We start from the raw sequence: 20,592 nt of genomic DNA, 5'->3' as shown, positions 1-20,592 counted from the left end.
TATAAAGGCAAGGGCTTTATCAGCACGCCTATCTGCGTATATGAAGCTGACGACGATCAGATAATTTCTGCTAATTTAATTAGAGGTAAGGTTTGGCAGAGTGACTTAGTCAGTATATTTCGCTTGATTCTTAATGCAGACCCCGAGCTCGATTTCGTAGACCTCGGAGCGAATTTGGGACTGTGGACAGTAGTTGCTCTCGGTCTTGGTAGGCGCGTGATTGCCGTGGAACCATTCCCGCCCACGGCCCACCGTCTTCGTCGGACTCTGCAATTAGGACACTTTGAACCCAGAGTGACCTTAGTGACATCCCCTCTATCAAATGTCTACCAAGATGTCGTGTTTGAAATGGATGGTAAAAACATCGGTGGAACCAGAATCAAGGATAGTAGAGAATCATCGGTAAAAGATGAGCAAAGGAAGCTCATAAAGCGCACAGCCACCATGGACGATCTAGCCCGTATCATACCTGCCTCGTTTACCAAGGCTTTCATGAAAATGGATATAGAGGGATCAGAGCTTAAAGCTCTGAATAAATCCGACAAGTTTCTCGAAGTAGTCAATGTCCCCGTGATAACACTAGAATGGCGGTTTTTCAAATCAAAAGTGTCGAGTCCGGAGGTGCGATATTTTGAAGCTTGGTTCACACGTATGGGATACAAGCCATACTTGATGGCACTGATAAAGAAACAGTTGAAAGTTTATCCCCTAGGACCCATGGGTTCAGAGCGAAGGTGGAAGCGCATTGAAGACGTTTTTTTAATAAAGGATACTTATTTGGCCAATATAGATATTTGGGAGCGCACATTGCTCTACCACGAGTAATCGTTTTATCCTTGCAACCACAATGCACTGGGTAGGAAAAGTGGCACATTCCTTTCAACCACTGTGACTTCTGCATTAGCAATAACTTTTCTTCCTTCGCCATAATCTGGGGTTGTAAGAGTTAACATTTTCGAGTACATATTTGTAACCCAGTCCTACCGCTAAATGTGGAGGTTGTTTATATTAAAAAAAAAACAAACATTGGTAACAATGTGCACATAAAATAATAAAGGTTTGGCGATATCAGTTAGAGCATACTATGTAAAAGTGTATTTATAGTGACTGACTTGCACCTATATTTATATTTTTCTGTTTAAATTTTAATAACGTGCATTTTTTTCATGTATGGACTGATGGTTTTTGCCACACAACAGCAGTATCGTACGTGAACCTGAAATTTTCGCCAGGTTGTCGGTGCCAAAACCACACTGCAAGCCACTCGCACGGCGTTTAGTTAGGTGGACGGCTTCATGTGAATGTGCAATATGATTAGGTGTGGTATTACCAGTAGCACATCAGTTATCGGTTTCTGAAGGAAAATAAATAACAATTGGATGGGATTTGAATTTGTCATGTATTTTTTCCACATGTAAGTGACAACATCGACAACAATTACTAGAAATGGTTTATTCAACCACTGCAAATGTTTCACTTATATCACTGATTTTAAAACATAGCATGATATCATTTAAACGTAGCGCAAAAAGGAACTCTTACTTTTTACTCCTTCCGTACAATTGTAACGTGAGTACAAAATCAATACATAATTATATACAGCAAAAAACATGTTAAATTAAGAATAGGACTAAAAAGGACAACATTCACAGTAGACAATGATACAACCAAACAGGCATGGGCGTGTTTTTTTTTTTCAATTTTCGACATAAGGAAAGCATTACCGGGGGTAGAGAAAAGCCTGTCTTTGGTAATAATCAACGACTTACGGTGCACAAACCAAAACTTTTGATGGGGTGTTATTAAAACTGTAGGCGTTATCATGTGCTTGGAACATTGTACACAACACTCATTTCAGATTTGTATATACACAAGAATCACATTAGCTGCTTTTGCACTATTTAACATTTAACATAAATTTATATATCTGTAATAAGGCACTTCACACGGACATAGAATAATCATTAAAAATCAGCACTGTTTTAACTGGCCATAATGCATAGAAATAATGAGTAAATTGTTTCTCTTGGCCGTGGAACTTCAGTATTAAGCCAAATATTATTTTAATGTTGCACCTGTATAAGAGGGTTGCGGGTCCGTCACCTGCAGCTTAGATTGACCAGTTTCGGACACAGACGGCGATGCCCGAGTTCCTGCATATGTACTGAAGCGGAGCAGTGGAGAAAATTGCGTACTTTTACCTGATATAAAATCATTGAGCAGATTTGTGAAAGTATAGGCCTATGCATGTAGGATTCTCTGATATAATTTTTATTATTTAAAAATGAGATGTCGTTGGCTGTACCATGACATTTTGGCGAAATTCCGACTCATGATTTCCCATAGGACTACATGTTATTTCTCGACTTTCTCTGCTGGCCAGTTAGATAGTTTAGCTTCACATGACCCATGCGATATCCGTTATAAAAAAGCAAACACAGACGCACATACACACACACACACACACACACACACACGCACAAACAAACAAACACACACACACACACACCTCGTTGCGTAAAATAGTCTGCAAAATAATGTACAATACTTTCGTGGGCACACCAGTTCAATTTCGACTGGCCATTTGGCAACGGTACTGGGTTGAATCCTCCACTCCCGTATGCTACAAAATTCAGAGAACACTCCTTTGCTAAGTAGGCGAATGCATAACATCTGAATTTATATCTACAGTTTGGATGACAGATAAGACCCGTGCGCTGTATCAGCCACATCTATCGATGAATCCAGAACCCTTTTTATGTTCAAATTTTCATCTGCAGTGGTGTTTCTGGTTATTTTGGCTCAGTCACTGGTCTGGAACCAGTTCTTTAAAACCGTTTCCCATCACGAAATCACTGAAGAGCTAAATATGATTTCCCATTGTTGAAATATAACTGTGAATCAAATCAAGGATCACCGAAGAACTACAACTGCCTTGGTAAACATAATATCAACATAATAAAGGTCCAAAGTAACAAAATACTAACGTATTTTATATATATATGGATCCGTATTCAGTATAAAACATCAGATATCGTATTGGAAATAAAGTAAAACGCATGTCCATTTCGATCCACAAATTTTTGAAAAAATGACATTCAGACTCTCGATCTACGAAAACCTCAGAATATTTACTCAACATGATTATTTCACAGTATGAACACTTCATAATTTCCGCTCAACACTTTTTGACTATTTCAACCCTTTCAATATTCCTTATATTCCTCGTTACTCAAGCCTCAAATGCATCCACGGAGTGATCCCCTCACGTATTTTTAGTGTTTTGTGGTGTGTTTTTTTTCTCTTTTCCCCTGTCTCCCCATTTAGTGGCATTACTTTGGTGAGGATGTAGACTTCCGCTTACGTCGTCTGCGTTTCCGCCTAACCTCGCTAAAGCCTTCAGCAGTCCCTGAAAGATCGTCGTCCTTCGTGTCAACGTCTCCGTAACTGCCATCGTGGTTCGCGGAATCTGAACCGCTGCTAGACTGAAGGGGCTCTGCCTAAAAAGATAAATTATGCGATGAAGGATTGTCTTCTTATATCTAGATCTAAATAAGGTCGAATAGACCTGTTAATTTACTTGTTAGGTACGTGTAAACTCCTTTACAATGCATTCTTCAAGCATGCACGTATTACTTTATTATCTGCAAAACATGTACAGCAAGCGTTGATCTAAATACAAAATAAACATTTAGATTTAAATCACGCACACTTAACAAACGTGCTTTACCTTTGAGGCCTCATCGTGTCTTTCCTCTTCTATCTCTTTGACTTGGGTGGATGGCTCTAAAGAAGGACTTGCAGGAGGACTGCTAGCGAGACGGGGAGGGCTCTGCGGCGGACTGGGAGGGCACTGTGGATGGCTTGGTATGGCTATGGGTGGGCTTGGCGAGCACTGCATTCGGCTGGGTGACGGTGGTTGATGAAGTGGGCTGGATGGTGGCAAGGCGGTAGGGCTTTTGGGTGATCTATGCTTTCTGGGCGAGGTTTCACGGGAGCTTCCTGATGACCTCTCGCTGTCGGAACTGTCTCTCTCTAGCTTTTGAACTTTCCTGTGTAACAGTTCAATCTCCTCCTGTTTGGCCTCCATCTCAAAGGCGAACGACTTCTCCATGTCCACTCTGAGGTTCTCCAGCTCTTGGTTCAAATGGTCCCTTTTTTTCCCAGAAAACAATAACAATGACTTGTTTATTTCATGCTGGGGGCGATTGAAATGTTAATATAGGCCTTGTACTTAATTACCAACATGAAATATATGCCTACGATACTTAAAGTAAATTAAATGGAAGAGTAACTAAATAAATAAACATCTCCGAAAAATTATGACATACTTAAATTTTCATATGTGGAAGAATAAACAATGCTAATTAAATCACAACCACTACAGGGGTATACATCAATAGTAACCGCGGCTTATATGGGCAGATATAATGCTAGGTTAGAAATAAAAAATACCAGATGTATTGTACTAAAAACTTTAAAATGAATATCAAAATGTAATGTGTACACCTTTCGATGAGTTCACGAATCTGTTATCCCAATACCTGCTGTACTTGTTCTCCAGAAGTTGCTGCTGGCTTTCCATCCGTGTTCGTAACCCGTCCATTTCGGTTTGCAGGCCAGCAATGTGTTCATCTCTTTGAGCCAATTCTTTTCTTTAAAGACAAGTGTAAATGAATAAATAAAAGAGGAAAGAGAGAAAAACGATCACAGTTTTTAAATGTGACGATTGCGCTTGAAAGCTAATATTTGTTTTTATCATTTGAAACGATAAATTGTTAAAACATTCACGCCTTCGCATTATTCAGGTCAGGTAGACACATTATGCCTTATCACACCCAACACACGTGTTTTGCCCCTCGCTCCAAAACGCTGAGGTGAAGTAGTAAAAATTAATACAATGACAAAGATATACTCACTTCATTTTATCAAATTCCTTACTGCGTTCCTTGCGGACTTCATCGACTGCCTTCTTCTTCTGGTCCTTGGCGTTGTCTTTCAATTCTTTAAATTTCTTCTCTACATCTTCCTTCTGCGATTTTGCGGCCTCCAGGCGGCGTTTGAGGTCGATCACTTCCTGGTCGTCCGCTCGTCCCTTCCCACCCTTTCCATTCTTTCCCGGTTTAGCTTGAATTGCCTTGATCTTCTCCTGCAGAGCGCGATTTTCATTGGATAATGCTGTCACTGTGGTATCAAACTGAGACTTGGCCTTCTCCATCTGGATATTTAAGTCACGAATCTCCTGGGCGTGGGCCTGCTCGCGTTTGTTCAATTCACTTGTCAGGTCCGTTGATTTTTTTAAAAGTTCATCGATTTTTATTTGGAGTTGCTCTTTCTCATTGCTATCAGCGTCTTCATCAAAAGTTCGCTCCACCTGAAGTCGCATTATTTCCGCTTGCAGCTCGGACCTGTCTGCCTCCAACGCTTCGCACTTGTCTTGCAGCCACTTCGTCTCAACAACTTTTTGTCTGTTGCATGCCTCCAGTTCAAACATAAAATGCTCTTCTTTCTGTTTCAGCATTTCTTGCAGCAGACTAGTTTCGCATGTGAGATCGGCAATTTTGTTCTCCAGATCCTCCCTTTCTCCGTCGGGAGAATCTCGCGAGACTTCCCTGTCGCTCGAAATATCTGCTGAAGCTATTTCTATCTCCTGTTGACGTAATATTTCGTGTAACGAGGCGTTTTCCTGATGAAGTTGCAGAATCTTGGAATCCATCTTCTGGAATTCTTTCTCGTACTGGATTTGTTCCCGTAAACTGTCTCGCCTAACTTGCTCTACAGAGGTAAGAGGTTCCGCGTCTGGCATATCACTAACGCTTTCCACCAACTCTCTCAATGTTACGCCACTTTCCTCGGCGGTTTTTTCCTTGCGAAGTAAATCATTTTCCCTTTCCAGGTCATCAATGATATCTTCCATTTCTTTTACCCTTCTTTCTAATTTTTCTATTTTGTGAACTTGATCATGCAAAGCTAAGTGTTCGTGTTGCGTTCCGTAAAGGTGGGCAGCTTGTGTTTGCTCTATCTGGGCATGAGCAGACTGTTCAGTCAATTCTTTGATTTTGTTCCTTAAATCTTGGCATTCCTTCTCACTCGTTTCTTTTGTCTGGACAAGTTCTTGCTCTGTAGATTCCAAACGGCATTTAAGTTCTTTGCAGGTTTCATGGAGTTTATTACGATCTTCCAGATATCCTTGTAAGTTACTTATCTCTTGTTCTAATTCAATAATCATAACACGATTCTGTTCATTGTCGACTGAGGCCTCTGAAGCTTGTTGTTGCTTCATTCTGTCAAGTTCTTGGTCTAAATTACGTTGATGCTCTTTGAGTTGTTCTATTGTCTTTTTTAGAGATATATTTTCATTCTGTAAAGATCCTATTGTCTCTTCAACGTTTGCATATGTCTTTTCAAACCTTTCGGCAATTAGTTGTATCGTTTCCAATTCTTTGTCAGTGCTTGCTAACTGCAGTGACATATTTTGAAGCTCATTTTTCCTCGCTACCATTTCTTTGTTTAATTTCATGTTCTTTTCATTTTCTTCCTTCAGCATTTGGTTTATTTCGTCTTTGAGTCTGCGTTCGTTTTCTACCAATTTGACCGACTCAGACAACTTTGATTTGAGGATTTCGTTTTCATGACTTATTGTTTGTATAACAGCGCGATCTGTTTCCACTGTGTCATCAGATCTTGCCCTCAGATTTTCAATTTGTTGACCCAACATTGCTATAGACATTTCCCGCTCATGTACTTGAATACTCAATTCTGTAATCTGTTGGTTTAAAGAGTTTCGCTCTTGTTCATAGTCATGTTTTTCATTTTCTGTTTTCTCTTTTAATTTCTTTAATTCGTGCTCCAAACCCAGTTTACTAAACTCAGATTCTTGGAGTTTATTTTCCAGATCTTCCACTTGATACTTCTTTTTTAATTCAATCTCATCTCTAGGAATAGCCTCCTGCTGAACGTCATCTACGCGCATCACATCAGCGCGCATGCTCAATACAGACTCCTCACTGGCCTCCTCCATATTAGCTCTCAAAATATCCATTTCTTGAATAAGACGCTCATTGTCTCTTTTAATAGAATCTAATTCCTGTGATATTGCGAATTCTAAACCACCGGATCGCAACGTATGCAACTCTTCCGTCAGTCGTTCATTTTCTTCTCTGAGTGTTTGAAACTCAGTCATTCGTTTCACAAGTAATCTGTTCTCTTCCATCAGGCGATGAACGTCAACGTTTTCTGATTCCTCTTTCAAAGTCTCGAGACCACTCATGATATCTCGTATAGATTTACGTTCCTCTCGCGTCACTTCCGGTGCAGTAATTTCCTCATCTTCATCTGTTGTGCTGATGTCTTGTGAATCACCTCGCTCTTCTTTGGTCAAATGTGCTATTGTTTTCTTGACCATAATTCTCTCCACTATGGGCTCAATTTCCCCAGTTGTGCTAACTTCTTGAAGTTTTTGTATTTCTTTGCAAATCTCTTCGTTGATTTCTTTCTCCATCTGAAGTTCCTCTTCAACTTTGCTGAGTAACAACTCCAGTTGCTGGTTTCGTAAATCCTTATTGAAGACATCGCGTTCAAGATCATCCAGTTGAGACTGATACTGGTCCTTTATTTGCTTATTAGTTTGTCGTTCGATCGCTGCAGCCCTTTCCTTGGCCACCTTGGCCTCTTGTGCAAGATGCGTCTTGAAAACCTCGTCCTCTATAGACCGACAAGCTTTAATAATTGCTATCTCAGCTTCTTTCTCTGCTAAAATGTCAATGGCATCATTTTCCCCTCCTCTCAAAAGGGCGTACATCTCCTCCAGTTCGTTACGAAGGTCATCATTTTCCTCATTTAGTCGTTTTTTGTCGGACCTCAGACTATTGATTAGTACCTCACTCTGTTCCTCGTACTGTTCCATTATTTCCATGAGCTGGAATTTCTCTTTCTCCAAATTATCAATGCGGGTCTTCTCGTCCTGCATCGCGAGCACAGCAGTCCTGAGCTGTGTATCGGTGGCAGCTGCATCGCCAGAGTACTTCTTCAACAGATCAGACAGCTGTTTATTACTGCTTTCTAACTGTCTGATAATATCAAGGAGATGGGCTTTATCGCCTTGCATGGCGTCTATCCTCAGTCTTTCGTCGTTTAACTTGCGTGCAGTCTCCTCAAGTTCAGCGCGATATTTCACGGCATCTTCATCTTCGGCCTTCAATCCATCAGTCAACTCTTTGTTTTTCTTTTCAAGGGCCTCTATCTGATTTATCATCCTTGCCACCGAAATCTCCATTTGGTTCTTAGTCTGAATAGCTTGAGCCTCGTGTGCTTCGAATTTCTTTGCAAGTTTGTCGTACTCTCCCTGTATGCGCTGCTTGTCATCCTGCAAGTGGGCGTTCATATCTGCAAGCTCTTTCGTACTGTCGCTGAGATCGTGTACAAGTTCAGCTCTTTTACGCTTTAGTTCGTAATTTTCTTTAGAAAGTTCGGATATCACTTGCTCGTACTCTGTCGTCATTGATTGCTTCTCACTGAAGAATCTCTCCTTTTCTGCTTCAAATAAGGCAAACGAATTGTGCAGCTGCTCCGTCAGCTCTTCAGCGTGGCATTTGAAATGCTCAAATTGTGATCTCAGATCGGCATTCTCTTTTTCCAGGCGCATTTTCGCTTCTGCTAGTCTATCGTTGGTGGTTCTTAGCTCTTCGTTTTCGTCTTCGTTGCTAGTTGCGGCGTCCCCTGTCGTTTGGTCAGTGAGCTGCTCTGATGAATGTTGTGTCGTCTGCTTCATTTCCTCCTCAGACAAACTCAAATCTAATTTTCCAACAGGCTCGGCTTCTGCCACTCCACTTGAAACTGCAGTTACTTCTCCTTCCTCTAAGTTTTTATCCACATCATCCGTTTGCTGCTCCAACTCCTCTACCACAACACAAGGCGCTGCAAAGTATACTTCACTGTGAGCCTGAACCGATTCTTCGCCACCAGTGGGGATTTGTTCTAACTGTCTTTGAAGCTTTTTGTTTTCATCTTCCAGCCGTTGTTTTTCCATAGTAAGATTATTAATGGTCACAGTTAATTCCTTCACTGTTCCTGCATCCTGCGTCCAGCTAGATACCAGTGATTTGGCCTCAGCTTCGGCTATGCGCAATTTTAGTTCTGTGTTCTCCTCAGACAAGCTGCTGTTTGCTTTACGGAGTTGATCCAAAGTGACGTCATATTTCTCTCCAACGTGAGACTCGCCTACAGTTTGACATAACGCTTCCTTTTGCTGAGCAGGAATCGTTTGTGTTTGCTGCGTCTGAACATCTTCACGGACGTCTGCTGTCTGTGTTTCGCTTACCTGGCGATCTGACTCTTGTATCTGCATCTTATCTTTTGCTATAGAGGCAGAAAGCCTCTCCGTTAGGTCCTGTATTGTCTTCATATTAGTGGTTTGCAAGTCTGTAAATCTCTCCTGCAGTTGAACTTTCTCTTGTTCCGATGTCTTTTTTAACTCGTCCAACTCAGTGGTAGTGCTCGCCAGGTGCTCTTCAGCTCGGACTAGTTTTACTTTGACATCTTCAAGATCCAACCTCATCTGAACATTTTCATTCTCCAGAAGTTTTATAGTCTGCAAACTTTCATTGCCTGAAGTCTCGTCCTTTGAGTCGATTTCTTTGAGCTTTGTTTGGAGATTAAAGTTTTCGTTAGTAAGTTCTTTCACCCGCTCTTCTAATTCCTTATTCAGGCACATTAATTTTTCCTTCAAATTCTCATTTTCTGTTCTTAGTTTTTCTATATTCTTTTCCAATGCCGCTTCCGTCTCGGGACACGTCGTCTGAAGAAGTTCGATTTCTTTTCTGAGTTGCACATTGCTTTCTTCCAACTGATGTCTTTCTTCTATTAATTTGACTGTATCGCCATCTGTCGTCTGCTCCAGAGATGTACCTGTCGTCTGCTGTACTGACATTATCCGGTGGTGTAATAGCATATTTTCCTCTTTTAATTTCTCATTTTCTTCATTTAATGCACTGATATTAGCTTTTAGCTTATTCTCTTCGTCACTGGCCTTCTGTAGCTGGGAAGTGACGTCAGCAATAGTAACGTTGGCTACTTCTAAAGACTTTTCCATTGTCAAAATTTTGGATCGAAGATCAGTTACTTCCTGCTCAACTCGTAGGACTTCTGCGTCCATTTCGGTGCCAACATCTCTTTGTAGCTCTTCATAAATCTGTTCATCTCGATTTTCTTTAAGACGGCGTCTCAAGTCGACCACCTCTAAACGCAGACTCTCTAGCTCAGCTTTGTCTTCTTCGGACAGTATGCTTTGTTTAACAGTGGCCTCTTTTGGCATTAGGGGTAGAATTCCTGTCTTGTTTTCGCTGAGTACGCGCAGCAACCTTAGATGCTGCTCACGCAATTGTATAACCTCCGTTCTTATGTCTTCACTTTCGAGAGCGCAATCAGCAGAATCGATAAATTTCGGGAGTCCCTCTTCAAGCTGATCAACTATTTCTCTCAATTCTGACAGCTGTTTATTGAGGCTGCTGTTTTCTTCTTTGAGACTGCTGATCTCCTTTTCTTGTTTTTCTAACTGACTCTTGGTTTCATCATCATCTTCTATGCGTCTATCCTTTTCTATGCTCAGCGAGAGGCTAATTTCGTCGATTCTGCATTCTAATTCGCGATTTTGATTTTGGAGGTGTCCTCTCTCTTCCTTCAGTTTATCTATCACTGCAGTCAGCTGATGTATGCTTTCTTTATGCTCCTCAGCCACTCCACGATGAACCTTCACTTCCTGCTCCTGAGGTGTTTGAGTCTGCGTGTCACTCACCGATGCTTTAACAGACGCCAGATTTTCTTCGGCATCGCCGATTCTAGCCTCTAGTTGAATCTTCTCTGTGTGTAAGTGGAAAATACGGAGGTCGTAATCCTCTCTCATTTTTATTGCATCTTTTTCTTGAATTTCTAGTTTACTGAGCAATTCTTGTCGTTCTTCCTGTTGGGATTTCACAAGAGACTGCAGGTCGTGTATTTCATCCTCCTTGTTCTTTTCTAGCAGTTTATACATTTTGTTTATTTTTTCCATTTCCTCCTTGAACTGAGTTGCCTCGGATGTATGATGGTCTCGCAGTTGCTGGTTATCGTTTAGTAATGCATTATTTTCAACTGTAAGACGGCTAACAGTCTCTGTCAGTTGCACAACGTCAGATTTATCTTTCTGTGATGTGTCTTGGAGTTGACTTAAAATCTCACGGACTTGTCCTTCTAAGCTTTCGTTCTGATCCTTGAGCCGTGCGTTCCCTTCTGTCAAGGTCGCAATTTCTGACTCTAATTCCGCTACACGATGTTTCTGTTTCTCGCACTGCTCAGAGAGCTCGCGGTTACTTTGCAGGACCTGTGCTTGTTCTTTCTCCAGCCGGGACGTAAGGTGGTCTAGTTGCACATGGAACTGTTCCGCGTTGACTCGCGCTTTATCGAGCTCATCTCGCAACAGCTGCGTCTCTTCTGTAAGCTCTTGAGCCGATTCCAACTCTACTCTCAGTCTCTGGTTCTCTTCTTCGAGTTGATGGCGTTCCTCCATTAATTGTGTCACAGTTCCTTCAAGTTTGATGTTGATCTTGGTGACACTGCTAGTTTCCTGGTGCTCTATCAGTTGGCGGTTTTCTAGCTGAAGCCGGTCTTTCTCCTCAGTCAATCTTGTAATCAGTTCTTCTAGTTCGCGAGTTACGGAGTCTTCTCTCTCTGCCGGAGGAGGTTTAGGGATGGCGAGGAGTTTTTCCTTTTGTCTCCTTTCATCCATAAGCCTGCTGTTTTCTCTTTGTAAACGCTCTTTCTCCAAAGTCAGATCGTTAACAGCTGACTCCAGATGTCTGTTAATTGAAGACCTATCACGATCTGCAAGTTCCTCCTTTAGATGCTCTATTTCCTCTTCAAGTCTCGCCTTTTCTCTAGAGAATCTGGCGCCAAGGTCCGCCAACTGGGCTGATGCTGTGGACGTCTGAACGTGAGGCTGGGCCTGCTTCTGAGTCACGTGCACTGCTTGGACCTGACTTTGACTTTGGTGTAGCTTTATCGTGCGTATGTCTTCTTCTAGTTCCATCGTTTGCCGTTGGAGGTTATCACGGTCATGCGACAGCCGCGCAATTGCCTCTTCCGTCTGCGAGGCATAGGTCTCCAGGTCCTGTTTCTCGCGCTGTACTTCATTCAGTTTATTTTTTATTTCATCATATTTGGATTTTAGCTCCAGGTATTCGTCTTTTGATTCATTTGCCTCTTTCTGCAAAGTGTTGTTCTGCCGAATCAGACCAGATACATTGTTCATCAACTGGGATTTGTTGTCCTCTAGGGAGGCCTTTTCCTTTTCCAGTCGCTCTTTGTCTTGCCGACAACCATGCAGATCGAACTGGAGCTGGCCATTTTCATGCTGCAAAATAAAGAAAAAGTGAGAAAAATACAACCACACCTTCATACATGGGTCCTGCTTAAGTCTCAAAGTCCCTGTTTTGGGGAAACAGATTTGTGGACCACCTCTCTAATGCCTCCATCATTTTCTTGGATGTGCGAGCAAATGCACCAGTTTTACATTTTTAAACTTTTGTCTGCAATAAGCGCCCTAATGCCCAGAAGAGTGAGAAGACACTATAACCTTTGCACTTTGTAGTATGACAAAGTTGAAATAAAAGGTGAGTTTCCAGTGTCCTCTGAACATCGGGGTGGCAATAAACAATTGTCTTTCAACCAGTGCGGCTGTTTAATCATTCATATAAAACGGGCGTCTGACAATAGCACGCTCATATCTACCAGCAAATAAGCTAAGAATATTTTATCATTTTAAGGTGCGTTTACATTGAATATAGGTCGATTCTTCTGAAATGTAACACCTCTGTTCCCCCACTAACCGCTCAGTGGCGGACATGGCAGGAGTCTCAATTTGACAAGCAGCTTAATTAAATTGACTGCAGACGGTAAGCTCTGTTTCAACAGAAAGCTCACAATGGAAAGTCGAGATCAGAAGGGTCGACATATCTTCACTGTTAACACGCCTGTGGGCTTAGGCTTTACAGTCTGACTACTGTTCTACCGTACACCTGACGCACTATTTTAGCAGCCTAATTAAGCACATGCTTCCTACCTGTAATCTCTCCTGCAACTCATGGTTCTCTTCAAGTAGGTGGGAGTTGTCTATGCGCAGGGCCTTCAACTAAAAAACAACAGCATGGGTTAAGTAACACATTATGAACCCCAGTGCATTTGAGACACATTAATACCTTTTACCTCATACTTTCACTGAAACGTTTATATTTTTCCACTTAAAATTGATCATGTTATTTTTCTTTTTTTTTTTCATTTTGAAGTATCTTATTTTACTGTACAATCCAACTGTTTTTTTAATAAGTTGCAAAAAAAATAAAAAAATAAAAAATAGATACTATTAGTATTATTATAGACCTAATCATACGTATCATATTCTTTAAAGAAAAACGTGTCTTTAAAAACGAATACATTTTACTGAGTTTCACCGAAGGATTAAGAATAAGATGATTTATTTGACAAAAATTATGTTAATTTCAACGGTAACATATGTATTTCTTCGCAGGAATACTGTTTTTATTTGTGTTGAGGCAAGAATCCAATACACTCTGTTTTTCAACTCATCACACTAACACCACGCTTATAAACGACTCAAAGGGAATAAACTGCTACTCGGTTGAAAAGGGCGCACACTATTTTTGGTTCTTTTCCTTTTTCTCTTTGCTTTCGAAATGTCTTCTGAAATGGGTATTCCATCGACCATGCTGTGAAAAAAGATATGTAGAAGTCCCGGGCATAGAACGTTCCTTCAGCAAGAACATTAAGACACCCCTGTGTAATTATTCATATGTTCGTATGCTTGCGAGCAAAAATGTGGGATATTTTGAGCTCTAAAAACGGTCGCGAAATATTTTGAGCAATGGATTCGTTTTGCTCACAGACTCAGTTAACGTTTATGTTTTTCTGCAAAGACGTAGCGTATTACTTGGATTATTTCCAGACCAAAAAGGCTAAAATGGCAGTGTGCCCTTCGTCAGTGTTGGTGGTAATATTCGGAGGTCAAATTCATATTCTGCTTATTCACACTTTTTATCTTATCTTAATTATTCATCTATTAATCGATTTATTTCTGCTGTCTATTCAGCATTGACCTGCACACAGTATCATAAGACTGGGTGAAATTTCCCTAATAAAACCTTTTCATAGAAATATCCCTCCAGGCCCGGGTGCAATAATGTTTTCACGACGGTCAAATGCTGGGAAATAAAACACCAACTTTTAACGTTTAAATCACTCGGAAACTTACTCTGACCTAACCTCATGGTCTCATATAACGTAGTTCAAAGATTACGCTCTTTATTTGAGTGACAGCAAGTAAAATAATTAGACGGGTATCTAAATTCGTCTATAGAAAGCAGACCTACATATCACCAGACAGCACCATTTTTAAAAACAATGTTTTCTCCAGTGCTGTATGTTTTTGACAGAAATATTAAGTGAAATAGTTCAATTTTCTTCACATGGTTATGTAATTGATGGTTTAGCCTTAGGTGAGATCAATTTTGCACATTTTGTAGATTACAATGTCATACCCATTGTGGAGACCTCATTAGTTAACTGTGCTTAATATGCCCATCGCATGCCTGTGTACGTATTCCACAGAGATGCTATATTGATGTACTAGTAGCTCTGAAATGTGATTCAGGTTTTCTCTTATTATGAACCTTAATATCAACTAAATATTTCATAACTTTGGCAATAATAAATACAACGGTCAAATCAGCCAAAAGACCATGTAAGCCAAGTAACGTCAAGAAATTTTCACACGACACTCAAAACAGTCCATTGCCAAATAAGAGATGTTTCTCTCGTTATACATTGGTATGTCTTAATGGCTTTCTATACTGCGGTTAATATCAGGTTTAGCAGTCCCTCAGAGAGATAAGATGTAAAATCCATGTACTCTTTCAACCATGCTGAATGTGAGTTCTGTCCATAGGGTAGTGCTCCCTCCTATGTTTCAGCCTCATCATTAAATACCGCCACACTAAATAAAGAAGTACTACAAGCATTTGCAAGTGGACAATATTTCAATGCCCACTTCCCTGCAAGTGGAAGCATATTACATACAAACATCGCTGATCCAGACAAGACTTATGGCCTTCCCATCTGCCAACAGAATTCACCCTGAGTTAAGAGTCCTGGCGGTAAATAATGTAACCTATCTTAATCAACATGCGCTCTCCATTACCGTTCCATATGCAAACTGAAATAGTGGCGGTTTTCCAATAATTTCTGTAACTCAGGATGCAGAAATACTGATGTGTGGAAAGAAAATGACATCTATTGCTGGTAACTTTTCAGGTAAAATATATCTATTTGAAACCGTCGCGAGGCCGTTTAGTCCGTAATTGTACACATAGGGGAAACGCACGCTGGCTTTCATACTCATAATTACACGTACTGCTTTAACGCAGAAGACTTGAGTGCTCTAAAACAATTTTGTTGAATCATTTTCAGAATTGATATCCTGGTGGTCTCAATCCAATTCGGGCCAAGAAGAGGACTAATTCCCGTCAACTGACAACAAAAACTTCTGAAAAGGATCTGAAACCCAGGGCACACTTTAGGGAATTGTCGTTTCAGTTACATTCCGCTTTTAGCGTTGCGTATAATCCACTTCTGCTTAGATAATGCTCAGTCCCTTTGAATCAAATTCCAGCTCGGCTCCATGTCAGCATAAACGATATACTTCGTTTTCCATATACGGTCTTGACTTGGTTTTCGTTATTGATATACCGTATACATACGTGTCTTAAGCAATGTGTTTTAGAACGTGAGTGGAGATGTTGCTTCAATACCCAACTTCTATCTTAGCATACATTTTCAAGAATCTATATATTCAACAACGATGAACTCATAGACGTAGGTAGGCCGAATTAACAGAACCTAAATATACATAATAGGGACTTTTTTTGGAGGGGGGGGGGGGGATAAATAAGTTTTGCTTAACTTCGACAAATGTTGAGCAGTAGTCACATGCAGTTTTACTATAATATATGTAACATGTAGGACAAAAGGATGAGAATGCTTCGTTAGTCTGTTCATTTCGGAGGGAGAAGGGGGAGAAGGGACCACGTGCGAAGCATAATTAGCGCCGGGAGTTGGGGGGGGGGGTGCATATGGGCCACTGTGAACCACCCCTTGAACCGCCCTTGAAGTAGGCAATATTGGAGAGGGAGGCTGTTTGTTTAAAACAGCTTACGGTCACATGCTTCGGACTGGTGTTTAAACTAAACAGGGTACCTGAACAGGAGTAACCGCTTTGGAATAAACATATTGAACGTGTATACATTCAAGTTCAAGGTAGTTTCCCCGTCCTGATTCGATGCCAGCGAAAAATGCGTTGCAATATTCATCATATTATACAAAGGATTGAGCTCTGAAACCTTATCGCTGAAGTGCACAGACTCCCTGTGCATCTATGAATAAATACGAGCGCAAGGGGCAGGTGGACCGCCTGCTTACCTGGAATGCGCGACCTCGTCCAAATACCAACCCCAACCTTTACTTTGGGTTGCAATAAAGAAATGAGCGTGCATATCCAGCACTGCAGTTCTGGCACTCGAAATGGGCACTCGAAATGGTAGAAATTCATACTCACTTCATCCTCTATTTCCCTCCGTTTTCGAACAAATTTGAAGAGGGACATCTTCCCGAAACAACCAGGCTGCGTTGCGTTCTCTCCCAACCTGCCTACAGCTGTATTAAATGAACCGATGAGAGAACCTTACGTCCCGGGCTATCTTCCTACGCTAAATGTTCTCGAAAATTGTTGATGTACTGTAAATCCTCTTTTTATGACCTCCGTGTAATTTTGTGCCAGATCAATAAAAACGTTCCTCGGTGCTTCCGATGAAATGCCTGTCTTGATTAATCTAAACTCATCAGCTGCTTGAGGAAGTATAACCCACCTCACACGTACGGCGACAACGGACCTATTTTTATCCTGTTCCTTTTCCGAGGTTCATATTTCTACCAGTTTACAGCTTGCGGATTATGTTCCACATGCTGTATTAAGACTTGAGAAAAGCAAAACTGCTTGCAGAGGGTGTTCATCCCGGCAGGTGGGTTATTTGCACACCTGGATAGTTCATCACACACCAGCCTCGATTTAGGTACTGCATGGACAAGCGGTAAGAACACTGGAAACGAGGCGCACATTAACCTCTGCCAGGTATTTAATGTGCAATCCCGAGTGTATAAGCCTTTTAATGGAAACTTAATTTGTATAATTCAACTAAATTGGGTTTGAAGGGGAATTTAAGAGTGCAGTCTGCAGTTTATTATTCAAACTCTAGCACATTTTTCTTAACAGTTTACAACGACTACGTTGTTTACAACAGATACGTTGGATGAAATCGCAAAATATCCCATACCAAAATGCTGCCCCAGAATTTTTTTCTGTACAATTAATACCATCCATGAACGCGCTGGGATTTATACATACAGCATATCAGCTACGAAGCATACTGAATTGATAGAGAAAGATGGCTTAAGAGTACCCCCACATCCATGGGGTATGCATTTATATAAATAAATATAAAATATGTATATGAACATATCAATACACCTGCATTCCCTAATGAAATAATAATAATAATAATAACCACCCTGTATTTTATGTTTTCCATCCAGCTGATGTGAAATAAATCAAACGCCACCAACGTCTTACTTGTTTCTGCTAATCGACAATGCAATTATACATCAGATACCCTGAAGAGGTTGATTGTGAAATATCTCTCTCTCTCTCTCTCTCTCTCTCTCTCTCTCTCTCTCTCTCTCTCATATTGACTATAAACCCTGGGCTATAGCATAGCCGCATTTATTCCATTTACTATATCTCATCAATATGGTTGATGTATTTACTAGTGGCGCTTGAAAGCCTGAGCAGAATCTGCACTTTGATATCAGGGATATTTAAACTAGCATACAATTTTTTTTTTTTTAAATTGTAACAGACTACTTGTGCTAGGCTACAGTGGTCAGAGAGTAGGTAGAACCCAAGAGAGGGGTGGGGAGGGACCGTGCTCACCGGACTGCAAAACAAAACGAATTGTTTCCAGACTGGAAGTGAAGGGGGAACAAGGGATCGGACTGAGTGGTTGTCTTTACAGCTTGCGTATATTTTAATAATCGCCTTATGAACACCGGTCTACTGGAAAGGACAGGTGCTACTACAGAGGAAGTAACACCGCGTTTCACCCAGGTGGTCATCACTTCAAAGCGTCTCACAGCCGTCTACCAAGTAATTTGACCGCGTAACGACCCGGGAACACCCCCGAACTTGCATGCACAACCCACCTACTCCACTTTATGTCTACATTTCGCTTTGCATTTGTGAACATAGTATAGCGGGAAAACAATGTGAATTCCACTACACTTGAAGCTCTACTAGTAGTTTTATGTCAGGGTTATTAGAAGAAATAAGTTAGGGGTATCATACAGGAAAACAGACATTTAATTAAATTCAAATAGCAGAAATTAAATAAATACAAATATTGCTTGTTGGAAAAACGGAAAAAAATATCAGTGAGAAACAGAATGCGATGAAATGATATAAAAGATGCGGGAATAAATAAATAGATTAATAAATGAATAAAATTTTTCTCGACTGAACACAGTCATACATTTTTCAGTCAACAATTTATTCCGCCTGGAAAATTTAATATGTATAATAAATGTCTTTTTTATATAGTAACATGACCTTTGAAGCCATGGCCATACAGTGATTTACCTGTTCAATAAAGATTAATATCTATTCAGGGGGAAACAAACAGTATTGACACCATAGATTAATTATATTCACGGAGATACACACAGTGGTGATACATGTACTACCGTGTTAACCCGCTGTCAGCAATACAAGACTACGCCACATGGTTTTTCAAGGCATTAAAAGAAACAGGCCGCGTTTCTAGAATTGCCGTATCATCAATTCGACTGATAGAAATAAATCCGCCCTTTCCCGAAAAGCAGGTGAAAAGCATCGCACCCTCTTAGAAAGGTTACATTCAGCTTGGCAAGGATATCTGAGCTGATATGGTGTCTATTCAATTACACCAAGAAACGAAGCGCCTTATGTATTCTGAATGCAATACCTGTACGGCGTAAAGGACGAACGGGTTCGTCACTGTTTTATGACAAGAATATTCAACAAAATTTTAATGCTTTTCATGGCTAGAATATTCGACAAAATGTAATGTTTTTTTCAGACTTTTATACAATGTCTAACGCGTTTAGGTTTGCCTTTTTCAAGGACGATATGTTCCCCTTATTCCAAAGTCATGTTAACTATCTCGGATGAGATAATGAGTTTGATAAGTGACAAGATTTTAAACTTACTTTGTTCTTGCTATTTGATTTTCATTTTTAAATGAGGCGCGTTTTTTTCTTCTTAAATTGAGCTGCAGAAACGGGGATTTAATTGAGTTTTTCATCGGTAAGAGCCTGTGAAATCGTGTTCGAAACGCTACGGATAGGCCTACATTGGTTCTGCAGTGTTGTAAACATAAAATGTTACTAGGGCCATAGATAATTTTAAGGCACTATGCTCGACAGGCAGATATGGTTTTTACTGGTTATTGGATCACTCGACATTTGAAACTGAAATAAATTTAACTCTTCAAGTTTTTTCAATTCCGTGAATTTTAGTCAGCTACCTCAAAACATACGAAGAAAAGCAATATTCTGTCTGTCAGCATTATCTTTCACTTTTGCGCAATTTACAGCGCGGCAAGAAAACACAAATCTGAAGAGAAACAGCTTTCCTCCCTGTAATTGGAACAGATTCAAGCCCACTTTCCCACTCACCTCGTCAAGTATTTGCCTCCGTTTCCATAGATATTGCAGTAGAGACATATTGCTGGTGTCCAGCGGTCTCTCAGGGACCGGAACCTGGCCCTCACTGGCCATCTCCGCCACGTGTTGGGACGTTCAACCCTTCAAGTCGAGAGGTTCTGTTAGGGATACTGATGCTGACGTTTTGTTGCGGCAGCAGCCAGAAATAGTTTCTAGGCACTAACGCTCCTCTTTACAAGTTGCTTTAGGTGCCCTAATCAAGCTGATCCATATTATGATTAATATGTCTGCCTTTTTCAGATTGTGACTCATGTAAGCTCACTTAGAAAAAAAACTGAGGTACAGGTAGACTTACAGCAATTTGTACAATTTGTACAGGATCGAAAAAGCGTGTTTCAACTGACAAGGGTCCCGTCGAACTCCCTCTTGGAACCTCAATGAAGTATTTGCGAGGAAAAACTACCTCGGGTTAGAAGCAGCTTGTTATCTGCGCCGATATTCTGAGAATTCATGCTAGTGCCAACAGGGCCTAAGAAGAGAAATAACCGCATGAGCATATGCTTTTTTCAGACAGTTTTTGCTCTATTTATCTGCGAAATGGTTATTTTTCCATGTGGAATATAAAAACAAATAAAGCACATTTAGCCTAGGGATAAACAATGTTAATCACGTTTTATTATTTATGGACCAGGGCGCATTTGATCGTTTTCCTATAGGTATATATGTGTCTGACTCAGG

The 20,592-nt window shown here is 40.6% G+C and overlaps 1 protein-coding gene across 2 annotated transcripts; it reads right to left on the bottom strand.

Annotated features, from left to right (window-relative positions):
• Positions 1-3,043: 3,043 nt before the first annotated feature.
• Positions 3,044-20,078, bottom strand: LOC106151485 (uncharacterized). 2 transcript variants are annotated; one of them, XM_013524757.2, is made up of 6 exons: positions 19,867-20,078; positions 13,094-13,162; positions 4,920-12,385; positions 4,545-4,655; positions 3,731-4,154; positions 3,044-3,500 (listed from the first exon to the last, which is right to left on the bottom strand). In XM_013524757.2, the coding sequence occupies exons 1-6, from the start codon at positions 19,966-19,968 to the stop codon at positions 3,333-3,335; spliced, it is 8,340 nt and encodes a 2,779-aa protein (XP_013380211.1). In that variant the 5' UTR covers positions 19,969-20,078; the 3' UTR covers positions 3,044-3,332. The 2 variants fall into 2 exon arrangements, with proteins under 2 accessions (XP_013380211.1, XP_013380212.1); XM_013524758.2 differs by lacking the exon at positions 19,867-20,078 and adding an exon at positions 16,658-17,082.
• Positions 20,079-20,592: the final 514 nt, after the last annotated feature.

This window comes from Lingula anatina, chromosome 7 (assembly GCF_051362555.1).
Source record: "Lingula anatina isolate TDL-2025a chromosome 7, LinAna3.0, whole genome shotgun sequence".
Taxonomy (NCBI): Eukaryota; Metazoa; Brachiopoda; class Lingulata; order Lingulida; family Lingulidae; genus Lingula; species Lingula anatina.
The sequence above is the reverse complement of the archived record's forward strand: the minus strand, read 5'-3'. Positions and strand labels throughout refer to the sequence as shown.